The sequence below is a fragment of the Rousettus aegyptiacus genome, unplaced genomic scaffold, assembly GCF_014176215.1.
Source record: "Rousettus aegyptiacus isolate mRouAeg1 unplaced genomic scaffold, mRouAeg1.p scaffold_m13_p_3, whole genome shotgun sequence".
NCBI lineage: Eukaryota > Metazoa > Chordata > Mammalia > Chiroptera > Pteropodidae > Rousettus > Rousettus aegyptiacus.
In genome coordinates this window covers 57065758-57083541 of record NW_023416306.1, presented here as the reverse complement: position 1 = coordinate 57083541, position 17784 = coordinate 57065758, and the positions used below count along the sequence as shown (strand labels likewise).

At 35.9% G+C, this 17784-nt stretch overlaps 1 protein-coding gene across 11 annotated transcripts in view; it reads left to right on the top strand.

Annotated features, from left to right (window-relative positions):
• The window catches only part of FREM1 (FRAS1 related extracellular matrix 1), a 136439-nt gene that overhangs the window by 95714 nt on the left and 22941 nt on the right, over window positions 1–17784 (top strand). For 3 of the 11 annotated variants that reach the window (XM_036239391.1, XM_036239392.1, XM_036239393.1), the window contains 3 exons: window positions 1965–2379; window positions 9361–9562; window positions 10303–10447. In XM_036239391.1, coding sequence (XP_036095284.1) covers window positions 1965–2379; window positions 9361–9562; window positions 10303–10447 — 762 coding nt within the window. Of the gene's footprint in view, window positions 1–1911; window positions 2380–2470; window positions 3699–9360; window positions 9563–10302; window positions 10448–12071; window positions 17007–17784 lie in introns of those variants that run through there. The other 8 variants (XR_004956341.1, XR_004956340.1, XR_004956339.1 and 5 more) reach the window with 8 other exon arrangements.

Below are 17784 nucleotides of genomic sequence, written 5' to 3'. Positions count from 1 at the left end.
AATTCTAAAGTTAATTCAATACCTTTATTTAGGCTGTAAATAATGCTGTGGGAAAAAAACAGTTCACATTCTTTACAAGGTGGGTGTGTGAAATGTTGAAATTTGCTTTGTTATATTTCTCTTAGCAATTTTAAGTTTTTGGACATATATTTACTTTTCTATGCATCATATTTTTCTTGCAGGCAGTCTTATCAACTAGATAATTAAAAAGCTCAGAAATTTTAGCCTCGCCTTCAAAGCAAAATCTGTACCAGCCAAACTCATCTCCCTTTACTTTTTGTCCAGCTGCTCTTCTCCCTGAGTCTGTGCCTCAGGCAAGCTGGTCCACTCATTGCACTCACACAACCTGGTTTCAGGTTCCTTCATGTTCAAAAGCAAAGCAACAATCCTTAAACCTTGAAAGATGGGAGACATTTTTCAAAGAATAAAAAACTTGGAAGATAAATTTGTCAGATTAGTAAAATAAATGCAAACTGTATATTTTCTCTAGTTCAAAAAAAAAAAAAAAGAAGAAGAAGAAGAAGAAGAACCCGCAAAGACAATTCTTATATAATTGAATGCTATTTTCAACTAAAATTCTTTTCGGATTTTTACATTCATGGAATATGAGGGTATTATCCATGAATATTTCTAGCAGCTACGTTCCATAGAAAAAACTAATAGACACAACTCCATGGTTATTTTGAAGTACATTTTTTGAGTCTATGGTGAATTTGTCAATTCCATTTAAGAATAGTGATTTCTTAACTTTTTGGAGTTTTAATAGTACATTTTGTTTGCTTAATTTCATGATACTCGATTCTTTTTAAAATAAAAATTACACATTAAAATGTTCTAAAAATAATTTAAATTAATTTTATTTTGAGATCGGCAGTGGTGGGTGGAATGTAATTTAGTGATCAATATAATCAAAAGTGCTTTATGGTATCACAAACTCAAGATTGTGAGATTTCGCTTACCTTAAATCTATATCATTTCAGCTTTCTCTTTATAATTCTGCAGTGGTGCTCAGGCACCACCACTCTTTCTTGGTGGATTGCTAAACCAGGTTTATCAAAAATTCTGCAAGAGCAAAAGACATGGGGTCCAAAGACCTGGATCCTAGTCTCATCTCTATCTCCTACCTACCTTGTGATCTCGCACCACATTTCTGAACCTTTCTTCTATAATCATGTTTTCTTTAAAGCAGAGAAGTAATCCTCGTCTATCATAACTCCTACATATTTTGTAAGGGGCAAATGTAGAAGCACCGAAAAAGTAAGGGATTATAGCATCACATGATATTTTAGAGTTGTTTGGTACTTAGTGATCATTTGGTCCACCTTTCGCTTTACGGAAGAGTGAAAATGAGGCTCAGAAAGGGAAAATGAGGCTCAGAAAGGGGAAATGAGGCTCAGAAAGGGGAAATGAGGCACAAGTACATGACCGAGTAATGTCATCTGCCTCTGAGAAATATACCACAAATATATGAATACAGTGAATTAGCCAAATTCAGCCTACTCAACATTTTATTGTATTGGCCTCAATTATCAGTCTTAAAAGTTTAGCTAATTAAATTTTCACACCAAAAAATACAATTGCAAAAGTATAAATACATAAAATGAATATACTCTTTAAACTCATACAGTGGATCTAATTGGATATGAAATTTCAATATGGGGCAAGGAACTAACTAAACACTGATAAGCCTGAGAAATATCATTGGCAGAATTAGCCTGCTCCATCACAAGAGTCTACCATCAATCTTGGTGAGAAAATACTTTTGGGTGTACAATGGACAATTTGTGTGTTACCTAATGACTGGTTTAATGAATAGATGTCCTTCTGAAAGACCTGCCCTTGATTTTTCAATTGAGTCCCAACACGACATATCCTCTAGTAAAGGTGTGTGTTGTTATCATTTCATTCCAGTAGATGGTGACACAAGAATCCATGCTGAAGGCTGCCTTGCCTCTCTTTGCCAGATTCATCGTCAGCAATGGACTGCAGACCAAGCACGGCATGTTTGAGATCATCCTGGAGACTGTGGACAGAGCCTTACCTGTGGTGACCCGGAACAGGGGGCTGAGACTGGCTGAAGGGGCCACGGGCCTGCTTTCCCCTGACCTCCTTCAGCTGACCGACCCTGACACTCCAGCAGAGAACCTCACCTACCTTCTGGCCCAGCTCCCACAATATGGCCAGCTCTACCTGCAGGGAACAGTGCTGCTTCAACACAATTTCACTCAGCAGGATGTAGACAGCAAGAATGTGGCCTATAGGCACTCAGGAGGGGACTCTCAGACAGACCAGTTTACTTTTGTGGCCACAGATAGAACTAACCAAGGCTTTGTTGTGGATGGGAGAGTGTGGCAAGAACCTGTTTCATTCACCATCCAAGTAAGTATGGCAAATATACAGTTTCTTGCCACAGATGTGGAGAAATTGACTTTCAGAACTATTTCCTTATCTCCTTCCTTTTCATTCAAAGATTTACTGTGCATCCACAGCAAGCCAAGAACCAAGCAAGGCACGAGGCATACTAACGTGAACAAACAGATGTGGTCCCTGAGTTTGGGTTAATGACTGACCTTAAGAGCCATTGGTAGGTAGTACAGAAAGGCACAAAAACCACGGGCTTTGGAGTCAAATACACCTAGGTTGAAATTTCTGCTTTGCCATTTATTAGCTGTTTGAACTTAAAAGAGATCTTTAACCCTTCTGATTCTACTTTTCCTTCTTTGGAAAACATGTCTTATAGCATTGTGGTTAGAATTAAGTAGGATTAGTTATCCCAGGTACCTGCATATTGCCCGAAACATATTAGGTATTTAATGTCTTAAAATTGGTCCATGTCACCTATTGGCCTGTTAGTGGCTTTCAACTAACCATATGAAACCTTACAAGGCAGCATGAATATTACACATGTAATAATTATGTGGATAATATTTGTAGCAGCTGCATTTTTTGAATGTTAACTATAAATCAGACCCACTTTACATATCTAATTTTCATAAAACTTCTATGAGGTACATTTTATGTTTTCCATCTTATAGATGTTCAGAAGTTTAGAAGTTAAATAATTTGATCAAACACACCTAAAAACTGCAAGTCTTTCTGATCCCAATTCAGTGTTCTTTTTGTGACACTACACTGCCACTTTTGTGTTGACTATAATGATTCTTGCAGGGCATAATACATTTTTCTTTTTTTAGTCAAAATAGATCAAGTATGTTCTGGCTCTCAGAGCCTTGAATCTCCTCTTCTTGGATGTAGTTCACCCTATTCTACACACCTCCATCAACAGCAAAAAAAAATATGTAAATCTGTCTGTCTCTTACCTCAGTATACTTTCTGATTATGTAAAATAATAATAGTTTTCCCTTACTCTTTAGTCTCTCTACTAGTCAGTATTCTCTGGAGAAACAGAAGCAGTAGGACAGATATACATATATATAGTGAGATATTTTTTTTTTTCAGGAATTGGCCCACACAATTATAGGGTCTGACATCCAAAATCTTCAGGGCAGGCCAGCAGGATGATAATTCCAACAGCAATTGGTGTTATAGTCTTGAGTCCAAAGGCAGCCTGGAGGCAGAATTACTTCCCCGTCAAGGGACTTTTGTCTTTTCTCTTAAGGCCTTCAACTGATTGGTGAGGCCCACCCACATTCTGGAGGGTGATCTGCTTTATTCAAAGTCTGCTGATTTAAATGTTAAGTCACATCTAAAAAATACCTTCACAGCAATATTTAGACTGGTGTTTGACCAAACAACTGAGTATCATAGATCAGCCAAGTTGACACAAAAAATGAACTATCTCAGTCTTTATCCAAGATAGGATTTGAGCAGAAAGGTGGGGAGTCATGATAATATAGAGTGGGTGCTTGATGAGTTATTGGCACTGGGGAAGTCCAGAAAAGGTAGTGAAATAATAATGTGCTGGAGAAGAGAGAAGGTATTGATATCATTGACACAGTATGTGAGAAGTACTTTGTACATAATAAGATTATTGTGTTTTTATTTCTTATGTTTTCATTGTTATTAGTCTCATCCCACTCTTCAGTCTATTAATATATTTTCCTTGACTCCTGAATTCCCATGATACATAGAGAAATGTCACCGTACCCTCCAACCAGAAATAATTTTATGGGTCTATTGGCAGCATATTTGTAGGAATTATCAATTCTGGTGCAGGCATAAGAGTTTCTTCCTATGTTCTAGAGCAGAGAAGGAAAAGTAGGTAGAGTCTGGAGGAAATCTAGAACCTACATCAGGTCTCTCCCACAACCAGTACTCATCTTAAAGAGCGTGGTTATTATTGTAAGAGACTTACCTCTTGGAATTTTCAGAATTTACTGATAGGAAAATGTTAGATAAATGTTATAAAGGTTCTTTTCCATCTAAAGTACAAGGTTTTACTTGCCAAAAAAAATTTATTATGTGTAAAAAAAAAAAAAACTCAGAAAGAAAACATCAAGCTTTCTCCCATAATATCCCTAAATGCCCTGGTCTTTCTGAGCAGAGAGGTCAAGAGGTTTAGGAAATGTTACCACCCTCAGCCCCAAGCAGTGCAGGAGAGATGACCCCCATCTATTGCGTTCAAGAGCTTTTTTTGATAAGACAATATGATGTCATCCACTACTGAGTGATGAATACATACAATTAAGTTTCCCAAGTGTGGTTATACTATTCCTATTGTTCCAACCTTGGTAGCTTAAACACAAAACACAGGAGCATATTACTGATACCAGCAGGCACTAATCTGACATTCATTTTGTATAAATAAGGTCTGTCTGACCAAGATACTGCAATGATTTCTGTAATCTTCCTTAAATGGTATGTGGCTGGAGGTGAGGGGCAAAGACCAACGTAACTGCTTTCTCAGGTTTAGGCATGTCCCAGATTTTTAGTAAATCCAACACAAGTTATCTTAAGGATATAGCCTTCTTCTCCTTTTTTTGAAAAAATAAATCATCATGGTATCAAGTCATTATGCTTTGGGGTCATTTCTTACACGGCTATGGGTACATCTCTCCCCCACGAAAACCCTCCCTTTTCCTTCATCTTTCCTAATCCCCAGACAATCTTCAGGGATTCCTCTTTCTTCATACAACCATCTCTGATTATTCCAGGTCAAGAACTTTTTCTGTTCTTGTACAGAACCTACCAATACATGAATTCTTAAAACAGTAATTATATGCCTTGTTTTATATTTTTAAATTCCAGTATATGTGTTACTATATCTTGCTATATGACCTTTTATGAACATAGCCTTCTTTTTTTAAAAAAAGTCTTATACTCCAATATTTATAAATGCTTCTGATATATTGAGACATAAGACCTGCTTTTGAAGAATCTAGAATTTTAATAAGACTAGGATACGTTTTAGCACAAGTATGACCAAAAGTAAACAGGGACCATATAATAATATTAAAAAAAAACATTATCAAAAGTATTTATTCCTTTTGTAACATTTTTGTTTATCAACTTTGAGAATTTCTTACATGGCTTGAAGTATTTCTATTTTTCCTCCCCTGATATGACTCATCTCTCCTCTTGGCCACAATATCTGTAGGAAAAAGGAGCTTCTCCCCTCCAAAGGCCATGAAAACTATATGACTTCCCATGCCCCACCTGACTTCACAGCTCTGAGGTTGCCGTTTACACTTTTTGAGAGAGGAGAATGACTATAATTTTCGAAAATGTTGCTTTTTCAACATAAAATAATTGTTATTGTAAAGAATTCATAAACTACAGATAAAGACAAGAAAAAAATATCCTGCACAATCATATCAGTCAAAGACAACTATCATTGGTGGCTTCCTTCCATTTTTTTATTCTGTGCAATAAAGAGATAATAATATATGTACTATTATGCATATTGCCTGTTTCCATTCTTCATTATATTATGAGAATTTCCTCATGTCATTAAATCTGCCTTGAAAACATAATTTTTAAAGGCTGCATAACATTCAGTCTTAGGTAGAGATGGCTTATAAATCCCCTGTTGGACTTTTATGTTTTATGGAACTTTTGTTAATTGCTGTTATAAATTATATTTTAGCGAACATCCATATATACACATTTTTGTGTACACATCGAATTATTTCTGCAGGATATACCAAGAAAAGGGAAAGTTTTGGATCAAAGTGTATGCACATTTCAGGATATATATGTGACAAATTTCTCTTTAGAGCATTTTTGCAAATTTGCACTCCCATCAGCAAAATATAAAAATGTTTGTTTCTCCAAACATTAACCAACATGATTTATGATTATTTTTTCTTTGAAGTATAGTTGACATACAATATTATGTTAGTTTCAGGTTTGACAACATAGCGATTTGACATTTATATACTTTATGAAGTGATCACCATAATAAGTCTAGTGACCATTTGTCACCGTACAAAGTTATTAGGATATTATTGACCATATTGCCTATGCTGTGTATTACATCCTTGTGACTATTTTATAACTGGAGATTTGTTCCTTTCAATTCCCTTCACCTTTTTTGCCCATCACCCACTGCCCTCTCCTTTAGCAACCATCAGTCTGTTCTCTGTATCTATGAGTCTGTTTCTCTTTTGTTTGTCTATTTGCATTTTTTTTTTATTTCACATGTGAGTGAGATCATATGGTATGTGTCTTTCTCTTTCCGAATTACTTTTATCATAACAACCTCTAAGTCCATCCATGTTGTCACAAATGACAAGATTTTTTTTATAGTTGAGTAATATTTCATATATACCACATCTTTTTTATTAATTCTTCTATCAGTGGAAAACCAGGTTGCTTCCATATCGTGGTTACAGTAATGAACGTGAGGGTACACATACCTTTTCAAATCCGTGTTTTCATTTTCTTTGGTTAAATACCCAAAAGCGGAATTACTGGGTTATACGGTAGTTCTACTTTTGATTTTTGAGGAATCTCCATACTATTTTCCACAGTGACTGCACCAATTTACATTCTCGCCAATAGTGCATTTTCTCAACAACTTCGTCAACGCTTATTTGTCGTCTTTTTCGTAATAGCTATTCTGACAGGTGTGAGGGGCTACATAGCTCGTCGTGTTTTTGATTTGCCTTTGCCTGATGACTACTGATGTGGAGCATCGCTTCATGAGTCTGTTGGCCATGTCTATGTCTTCTTTGGAGAGATGTCTATCTAGGTCTTCTGGCCATTTTTTAATCAGATTGTTCTTTTAGATGTTGAGTTGTGTAAATACTTTATATAATTTGGATATTAATCCCTTATCAGATATATTATTTGTGAATATCTTACTCCGTTAAGTAGGTTGCCTTTTTATTTTGTTGATGGTTTCCTTCACTGTGCAAAAGCTTTTTAGTTTGCTGTAGTCCTATTTGTTTGTTTTTACTTTTGACACCCGTGCCTGAGGAGACATATCTAAAAAAAATTGCCTAGACTATTGTCAAAGATTTTATTGCCTTTGTTTTCTTCTAGTTTTATGGTTTCAAGTCTCACATTTAAGTCTTTTATCCCTTTTGAGTTTATCTTTTATATAGTGTAAGTAACTGGTCCAGTTTCTTTTTTATTTTCCTTTCCTTTCCTTTCCTTTCCTTTCCTTTCCTTTCCTTTCCTTTCCTTTCCTTTCCTTTCCTTTCCTTTCCTTTCCTTTCCTTTCCTTTCCTTTCCTTTCCTTTCCTTTCCTTTCCTTTCCTTTCCTTTCCTTTCTTTCTTTTTTCATGTAGCCATCCAATTTTCTTAATACTATTTATTGAAGAGACTGTCTTTTCCTGATTATATAGTATTGCTTCTTTGGTTGTAGTTTATTTGACCATATAATCATGAGTTTATTTCTGGGCCTTCTATTTTGTTCCATTGATATATGCATCTGCTTTCTGTGCCAGCGTTATACTATTTTGATTACTATAGCTTTGTAGTATGTTGTTCTTTCTCGAGATTGCTGTTGCTATTTGGATGGAGTCTTTTGTGATTCCATATAAATTTTAGGATTATTCTATTTTGTGAAAAATGTCATTGTTATCTTGATAGGGATTACACTGAATCTGCAGATTGCTTTGGGTAGTGTAGACTTTTTAATGATATTAATTCTTCCAATCCATGAGAACGGTATAGCCTTCCATTTATTCGTGTCATCTTCAACTTCTTTTGATTATTTTTGTTAATTAGAAAGGAATTTGCCAACTCGAGAAGAAAAAATATTTGATTGTTACAAAATTCCATATGGAGAAATGGTAACTTTTCCCAACCCCAAGACAAATGTACGTGTTTGTACATATGCTCCCATAATTTTACCTGTGTGGAAACATATTTGTATTAGTTTCGAACAAAAATGATATTACAGTCATCTCTTATTCTGCAACTTGCTGTTTTGTTTTTTCTCAGTTAACACTACATCATGGAAATTATTCACTATCACTTCATCCCACCTCTTTCTTTTTATCAGCTGAATAGTAGTTCATTATATCATCACATACAAGAAAAATTTACAGACTCATCATTGACACTTATTCCTTACTTCTCCTGAGTGAACTAAGATTAGTAGTACTTTTTGGATAAATGAAGTTAAGAATTGAAGAATGAAGGTAGTGTTCTTACACATGTTTTCTAGAATTATTGGCGAATTGTGTTGATCCATCGAAACTCCTCCATCCCTAACTAAAAGTTATTTGCGAGATGGACTTAGGTCCATAATGTACCTGAATGAAGCCATTTGTAGTGTTTGAAATTATACACCTCTTCCACTCATGAGTAATTGTCCATCCACTATCTTCACAAATTGAGTCCACCTGTTCAGTTCCCTGGTTCTCATTCTCAATGAAACAAATTCACAAATGCCTATAGTAACTTCTCACTTTTTTCTTACTAAGGTATTTCTATTTTTATTGAACATTTTTGCCATTTAAACAGAGACATGCCAAAAAATGTTCATTGCATTTGTAAACCCTTATAACTTTGTTTCTGTACATCACCAACTGCTGGGAAAATGGGGATATTCTTCTGTGGATCTAACATTGTTTGTGATACAATTCTTGGGTCAATTTTAATGTATTCATTCAGCAGGTATTCTCTGAGCTCCTGTTATAGGTCAGGCACTGTGCCGATTGGAGGGAATAGATGGGGGGAAACAGACATGGTGTCTACCCTCAGGGAGCTTATTTCCTAATGGAGGAGACAGACAAATAAATAAAGCTGTGTTAAGATTTATAATAGAAAGTTCACCTCTGTTCCCGGCACTATGATATTTGCTGAGGATATTGTGAACAAGACAATCTTTAGCAGAAATTAACAAATGAGAAGATAAGAAATCTGAAATTCAGGAGAGTTTGTCATTGGTAATCAATAAGTCCCCAGAGGGATGTATAACATTGTATGTAATTATTGACAACTCAGGTGGACCAGTTGGACAAAACAGCACCCCACATCGTACATGTGCATTCCCCTTCTCATGTAGTGCTTCTAAAAAACGGCTGTTATGGAATTTACATCACTTCCCGTGTGTTGAAGGCATCGGACCCTGACACCAATGATGATCAGATCATCTTTAAGATTTTACGAGATCCCCAACATGGACATCTGGAGAACACAACAACAGGTACTGCCTTCCTTAATCCTTGTAATTGCTCATTTTAAAATACCCAGTGGCTGGCAATGCTAGAGAGTAATTTAATTAAGTGCAAGCCCATTTGGTAAACATTCCCCAGGGCTTACTGATACATGCAGTTTATAAATCAATACCGGTGTTAAAGAGAGTTTGAAGCTGTGCTTTCCTAAATTCATCTTGAGTGGGAGAACCAAATACTGGTATGTCATTTTATTGTATGAGGTCTGTTGTTTACAACTTTTTTTTTTTCAGCCAGATTGTAATATATTCAGAGGAATATTTAATGTCAGGACCAAATTCATATTTGTGACTAATTTTTTTCTATCATAAATTCTAAATTATGTTGGCCATTTAAAAAAATTCTGAGTTTTTTGGTAGAACGATTTCTCTGGATTATATATTATTATTTCTTCTTTATGAAGACAATGTTCAAAATGTATCATTAAAAATGATGCCACAGAATTATAGAGTTTATTATTGTGTCTTTCTACTCTCCCTGTAATATTACATTTTCTTTAAGGCACAATATTTCAGAGACAAATTAAAATTTAAAGACTAATTTAAGTTTATTACATAGAGTTTTAAGATAGTTGTAATAATGTTAATTTCCTTAAAAATATACTTTGACTATTTTTTAAGCTGAGTTTAAAATAAAATAGCCATACAATTTTATCAACTCATTTAATTTTTTGTTTAATTTCTCATTAAATTCATTTATTTCTTTTTTATAGGTGAATTTATCCATGAGAAATTTAACCAAAAGGACTTAAACAGCAAGACCATTATTTACATCATAAACTCATCTTTGGAATTTAATTCAGATATCATGGAATTTCAAATCATGGACCCCACAGGGAATTCAGCCACTCCTCAAATGTAAATTATTTTGCTTATTCCATAATTCTGCATATAATGTCCAGAATGTATCTGATTAGGAAAGTGAAGTGTTCTTTTTCAAACAGAATCTAAGAGGATAAATTGACAATTTCACAATTTCGTGGAATTTATTTCGGAGAGGGATTTGTCTTTCTATTACTGCTTGATAGTGGGAAAGCCAGTAGCTTTACAGAGTATGAGAACATTAAAAAGTTAAGTTGTATAGTGCTAGGTCACTCAATTTTTGCATGTAAATGCATATACCTTGACACACAGAGAGGTTTCTGTCTTGACAGTTCACTGGCACCTAGGACTGAGCTTGTAGGCTTGTGTACAAATCATGCAGCAAGGGGTCACTCTAGGACTGTGTTAGTAACCATAGTCTCATAAAATATCTAGAGTGGGAAGAATGAGGTAGTCAGGAGCAGTTAGCAAAACAGCTCTTTCCTTCCAAAAAATAAGAAAGAAAGAAAAAATAAATAAACAAATGATTACTTGAGACTGCCTTTAGAAATTAACAAACCTATCATAGATAAGATAAAGATGATGTAAAGAAGAAAATGGATTTGGAGGTATTTAGTGACAGAAGTATATACAACCCTCGGACAAGAATAACAAATCCTCAAAATTAACAAGATTAACAGACTGTTGTAATCTCAATCACTGGGTTCCTATTCTAGACTTTTCTTGAATGTAGACCTTGAATAATTTATCAGCTATCCAGTAAGTGTAGAAAGGTTATTCATAGTCCAGTTCTTGTGCTGCGTTTTTCCTTTCTTTTTAAACCTGGTACCCTTCCAAGCCACCTCAAAGAAATGTTGTTCATCCTAGTGTTAGTGTTCACCATATCCTAGTCAGACTACACATCATAAGTGCGTACAGCACCTTTATGGGGTATTTGTGACTGAATATGGACAAAGGAAAAAAAAGAAAACAGAAATCTTCCTCTGCTCTCTTCGTTCTTGCTTATTTTTGATCTTGGATTGTAGTTCCAAACTTCACCAGCAGAGGTCTCTGTAGTCATTGTTAGAAAAACTGTCATCCTCAAAACTAACAAACAACCTCCCCCCACCCCGCCCCTGTTTCCCAGGGTTTCACCTCCATTGCCCTGATAAAGTGTAGTACCTGGCCCAGATTTATTAACTCGGCAGATTTTTATTGACTTGCTACTATATGCCAGGTGCACAGTACTACAAGCTAGTATATAGACATAAACAAGGAAAACCTTACTTCTGACAAGTAAATATAATCGTGAGATTATAAAATTAAAACAGATGACCACCACCCATTAAACAGCTCTTGCTTAAGAGAAATTATTCCTCCAGATTATACATATATTACATAAAATATATGAACCGTTTGCAATTTCAGACAAACATCTTCGAATTCTCAAGAATATGTAAAAAGAAAAAAGTTCTGCTCCAAAACATTCATAAATGACTTCCCTTGTTTTTTAATATTTCAACTAAAAAACATATGGATAGTGATCAGGCTCGCTACTGATCTAATGCTAATAGCTGATCCTCCACATGTAAACACAGCATAGCTGATAGAGAGGGGTTTTTTTCAGCAATGGTGCTGGATAGATATTGTTTCACTTACATGCCCTTATTATTTCTTGCAGTTACCAAGGATATTGCTTTTGAAGATGCTTTACAGTTTTAAATAATCCTCAGATTCGTAAGAGATTCACAGAAGAATTTATATCCTTAATTGAGGCTATTTTAAATAGGCTTCTGCTTGTGTTAGATATCAATTTTATGCAGCTACGCTGAAGATGTTTCTAATTCAGATTGATATGATTGGAACCAATGGAATGAAATGATGTAGAGTACACCTGTTAGGTATTAATCCAAAAATAATTTGGATTTGTCTGAGATAGTAAGTTGTTTTCTTTAAAGTAGGTAGGGGAAGATAGAAATTACTCAGCATTTATGTCCGTAATTTTTAATTGGTATAATTGTCTCCAGCCTCATTTATTAGATGTTTTTTGGAACAAGAAGCACATTTTTCCATTAAGATACAATGTTATAAATAGGTTTTTCCCCCCAAGACAGCCAGCAAGAACCTAGTTACACAAATAATATAGATCACAGGCATTTGCAATATAATTGTTTTCTGCTCTATTTCATTGAATCACCATAGCCACCTATGAGTTATGTACCATCATAATATAGAATTTACAGGTGAGGAAACTGAAAAATGGGGATAGGAAATGATTTTTCCAAGCTTATGCAGCTCATTCACGAAGGAGCTAGGCTTCAGGCCCAAGAAAGGTGGCTCCAGAGTGCCCAGTTTTTTTCATGCACTACAGAACTTCTTGCCCGCCCTTACCCAAGCATGCTGACTGGCTAGAGGGAATGGAGCTGTAGACTTGTCATCAGCCCCCATGGCAGCAAGAAAGGACAAATACTTAATCTTCAAGAACTTTAAGTTTTACTTGGTTTTTAACGTAAATTATAGATGTTAATATTAGCATACATGCCACATCTAACACACTGGAAATTACAGTATAGATAATAAACAATAAACCATTGGATTTAGAGCCAAAGAACAGAGTTTGACCTTTGGCAATGCCATTGACCTAGGTGATTGTTTAAGCCTTAGATATCTCATCTGTCAAATGGGGCAATACCAAAATTTGTTTAGAGAAGCAAATTAGGTAAAACATATAAAAGTATCTTGTATATTTGAAGTCCTTAACAAATGTAGCTTGTGCTAGTGTTTAATACTGTTGTTCATTTATGTGGGTGCAAAGGTTGACTATAGGAAGAAGTATTTCAGAGACATTGGGTGGCTTGCTAAAGCTCATCTCTAATTAGAAAGTGATTCTGGGATGATTTGTAGAGTAGACAATCATGCTTACAAGTCAGTAAGCTAAATGCTGTGCAACTTTGTGTTCTTTGGCTTAGACAGGATTAATAGTTTAACATTCTGTATATTTGAAGAGATGAAGCCTTCTGTAATAAAGCTAAAGGGACTGGTGAGTGAAATCTGGAGCAGAAAGGGGGCTCTTTTAAGAAATGAGAAAGACCTATGTCCAGTGGGAATGTCCCAGAATCTTGGCTGCTAGTAAATTTTTGCTCTTGTGGTGTTTTTGTGGAATACCACTTTTGAAGAGTCAATAGATGTTCCATTAAAAAAGGTGTTAGGGAATCTGATTTAGGCTACGCTAATCAAGTTATTACTAGCTAGCTAGCTTGTGTGCTGTTAAACTGTATCACATCCCAGAATTATGGAGATGCTTGTGCAGACTGCAGATCTCTGAGAGAGGCATATCGAATGCAGCATATCTCAACTTGATTTGACCATAGAACCACTTCTCCCTTCCTTCTCTCCCCCACCTCCCACAATAGCTCATGGAACAAGTTTTTCATAGAATACATTTGGGAGACATTTTATTGTGAATAGAAATTATTTTATAACATAGAAACCCATGGAATTTGCATAAATGTTTAGACTTGGCTAAGTGCCTAAAGTTCAGGTACTGTGCTAGGTGCTTTCACATATGTTGCCTAATTTAATTTGCAAAGCACAGTCCTCTGAGGGTAAGAAAATCAGGCTTAAAACATTTAAGTGATTGCCTTGAAGTCCCATAAATGGATGAGTGCAGAGCCAAGAGTGAACCGTGCTCCCCTGACCTCAGAGTGCACGCTTATCCTATTCATCTTAGCAGCTCATGCCTTGGCATGACTCACTCAAGCTCATGCCTGTTCTCAAGTCCAGCTCGAATCTCAGGATCATCTGCAGAACTCAATGCAAACTACACAGGACTCATGACATTCATCGAAAACACCTTTGCAGACCAACCACAGAAAATAGCCAACTTCTGGCCACGGCAGTTTCCTAATATGTCTTCTACACTGACCTCTTTCTTGGGTCCACTGATAAAAAGTGAACTTCGGAAGAAAAGCTGACTCACACTGAAGTCTTCATAACTCAAAGACTACTTGTCCAGGTGCTGCATGATTTCAAGCACTCTGAATCTTCTCCTCCCTGTGGCTGTTCTATTATTTATTCTTGGTCTTCAAGGAGAAGGGACAAAATAAATGAAAAAGAAGAGGAATTTCTAATAGGCAGACTTTGCAATAGTTTGGCAGCTTTTATGAAACACCTTATAGGGGAAGAGGTTGAAACTATTGGTTAGGTAAAGCTTTCTTATTACCTGCAAGGCAGAAGTGAAAGTATTTGTTTCCAGACTCGATCTAGGAAAACACAAAGGAAGGGAGGGGAAATCGCACTTATTAAGCATCCACTGTGTACAGGTGCTTTATACAAATTAATGAATTTTAATTTTCATCATTTGACATGAGCGTAATTCTCCTCTTTGTAAAGATAATGAAAACTGAGGCCCAGAGAGAGTGAGTAGCTGGCCATAATCACATACTAATAAGTGGTTGCAGGATGTGTCTGACTCCAAAGCACTTGTTTAGGTACTCACTCTGCTGCCTCCTGGCTAAACACTGTTTCCCCATTATCATGAGAGAAAGACAAAAATGAAAACACAGGTGTTCATAGCATTAGATTATGGAGCTTAATAACATCCTCTCTGAATTGATAAGTCTTAGATTGACTACTTGGAAGAATTTTTTTTTAACATCTCAATTTTCTTAAGTCATGTGCTACTTGATTATAAATGAAAATCTAGTCATAAGAATAATTTAATCACAATTTTAGCTTCTATAAAATCTTTCACTGAGAAGCTCAAAATACTTAATGAGCATTCATTAAGGTTCATTTAACCCCTTTGAAGTACAGACCCATCATTATTATTCTTTGAGAAGTGAGGAAACTGAGGCATCCAGGGACCAACTACCTTTTCCACACAGTCTCGTTAACCTAGGTTGATGTCCCAGATCCCAAACTGGAGTTTTAATCCAAGTGTTTCTTTAAATTCATTGATATAAATGAATCAAGTATCCACAGGATAAAATATCAGATTCTATATTTTTGACTCTACATCAACACTATTAACATTTTGGGCCGGATAATTCTCTGTCATGGGGTGGAGGTTGAGTGTTATGTGTATTGCAGGATGTTTAGTGGCATCCCAGGCCTCTACCCACTAAATGCCAGTATCACCCTCCTCCTAGTGTAACAACCCAAGCTGTCTCTAGACATTGCCAAAAGTTGAGAACCATGCCCACTTTTTAGTTAATAACATATGTGTGTTAAGAAATCGTAATGTATGATAGAATACTCTTTTATCAATGCCATCTTTCTCTCTACTCTAATAAAGTCCAATAATAGCTAAAGAACCCAGAGTTAGTCAGGGTTAGAAAGAACAGGTGAGGGTCACCTAGCTAAGCAGTTTTTCAAATTGTGTGAAATAGGATATTATTAGGGCTGAGGAGAAAAAAAGTTTTGGTGGTCAACTTAGCTTGGGAATGGTGGGCTAGACAAGATCCATTTAACAAAATGAGCCCTTACTAGGTCCTGGTCACTCTATGAGGGACTTGGGACTACATCAGTGAACCAAAGACACCTGTTCACTTAGAACATAGTTTCTTAACTAAATCAAGTAGTATGTCATGCATAATACATACTTTGGAAAATGAAAAAGTTGGTCAGGATAAAGGGGCATCACAGATGCTGGACTCTGGGAATGGACTGCGATTTTAAATTGGGTGTTTAAACAGCTTTTCTCATGCCTGACTTGAGTTACTAAGTGGCAGAAGGACCAGAAGCCTCAGGACTTCTAATCCAGTTTAATTTCCACTCCTTTCTCCTATGTCTTTCATTTACAGTAGTGCTTTTGGGGAACCAAAATTCAGTTTCCACGTTAAATCAAATTTTCTAATGTGATGAGTGCCTCAAAATCACTTAGCAAAGTGGTTCTCAACTGGGATGACTTTTCCCCAAAGGGACATTCAGAAATGTCTGGAAGCAGCTTTCTAATTTTTTTTAAATATGTCTTTAAAATTTTATTATTTTTTTGGTTTCAAGCATACAGTACAGTTGGTTAGATATTTATATAGTTTGTAAAACGATCCCTCTAATTGCTCCTTCTCTCCCCTGGGTTGTGACTGAGAGCAGTGGTGCAACTGCGTGTAGTGGGAGGAAGCCAGGGATGCTGCTGAGTGTTTCACAATGCACAGGACAGCCCCTCACAACAAAGAATTATCTGGTCCCAAATGTCAACAGTGTCACAGTTGGGAAACCTTGACCAAGGCAGTAGAGGAGTTCTCACCTCTTGCTAAATGACTCACAATGATTGTTATACGGGTTTTGCATAAAGTGTATCCCGAAGGGAGAGGTCATTAAAATGTGAAGTTTTGAACCAACCCTTATCGACATGACATCTACACCTCAGAGCTTTCCAAATTTCTTTCAAGGGCTCCTACATCTAGTTATCTACCTGATGTCAAGCATACAGCTGTGTGGCTTCTAGCAGGAAGAAATCCCAAGTGATTAACGACACCTCTTACTTTTCTTCCAGGTGTTTGTGTAGAGTTTAAGCAACCACGGTCTCAGTGTAGAAAGATCTTCTCAAATATCGTACTGCAAAAAAACAACAAAAAAAAATACATTCAAAACATGTGTCGCACATATCTCATAGGTATGCAAGTGCTTTGCAATTTAAACATTTTTCTGGAAAATATATAGCCTGGCTTAAATTTGATGGCTTTTCAATAGATCTTTTTATTTGTAGTGAGTAGTTTTAAGAAAATAAAACAAAATATTGTGTAATAACAACCCTAACCTCTAAGCATTATGCAGCATTCTAATGGTGTGTCAGGGAAATGTACACACATTCCCAAACACCAGGACCCTTTATGCTTTGAAACTGAGCAGTACTCTGCATGGTCCCTTTATGAATCTAGATCAAACTGCATTTAGCTTTATGCCTTGAGGTCACCTGGGTCTGCAGAGTGACATTGATGAATTTTTGCTTGTCATGGTTAGTATTAGCAAAGGATGGATTCTCACGAGATTAGACACTAAAACTCACTTGAACTTTACTGAGACAGCTGAAATGCATCCATATTTATCTATCTCACTTGTTTCCACTCTTTTTCTTGTCTTTCCTATTTCATCTTTCTTTTTCTCCAATCCCTCTTGCTGATTTTTTTTCTTTCTCGTTTAGCTAGATCTTTTAGGAATTCTTTGCAACATGTTATTTAGAAAAACAATAATAAATGTTCATTCTATTGGCATTTATAATGTCCTTGTTGCTTGTTATCTTGTGATTCTTTAATCACAGTCATTTATTTCTTTGTTTCTTGATCTCTTTCATGCCAGATTTGAATTCTGTTGCATTAAATACCTGTGAGGGTCCCAGTATTATTTAATCTAAGGGTCTTGTTTTCATGCCAAAATGTTATGAAGCGAAGCAT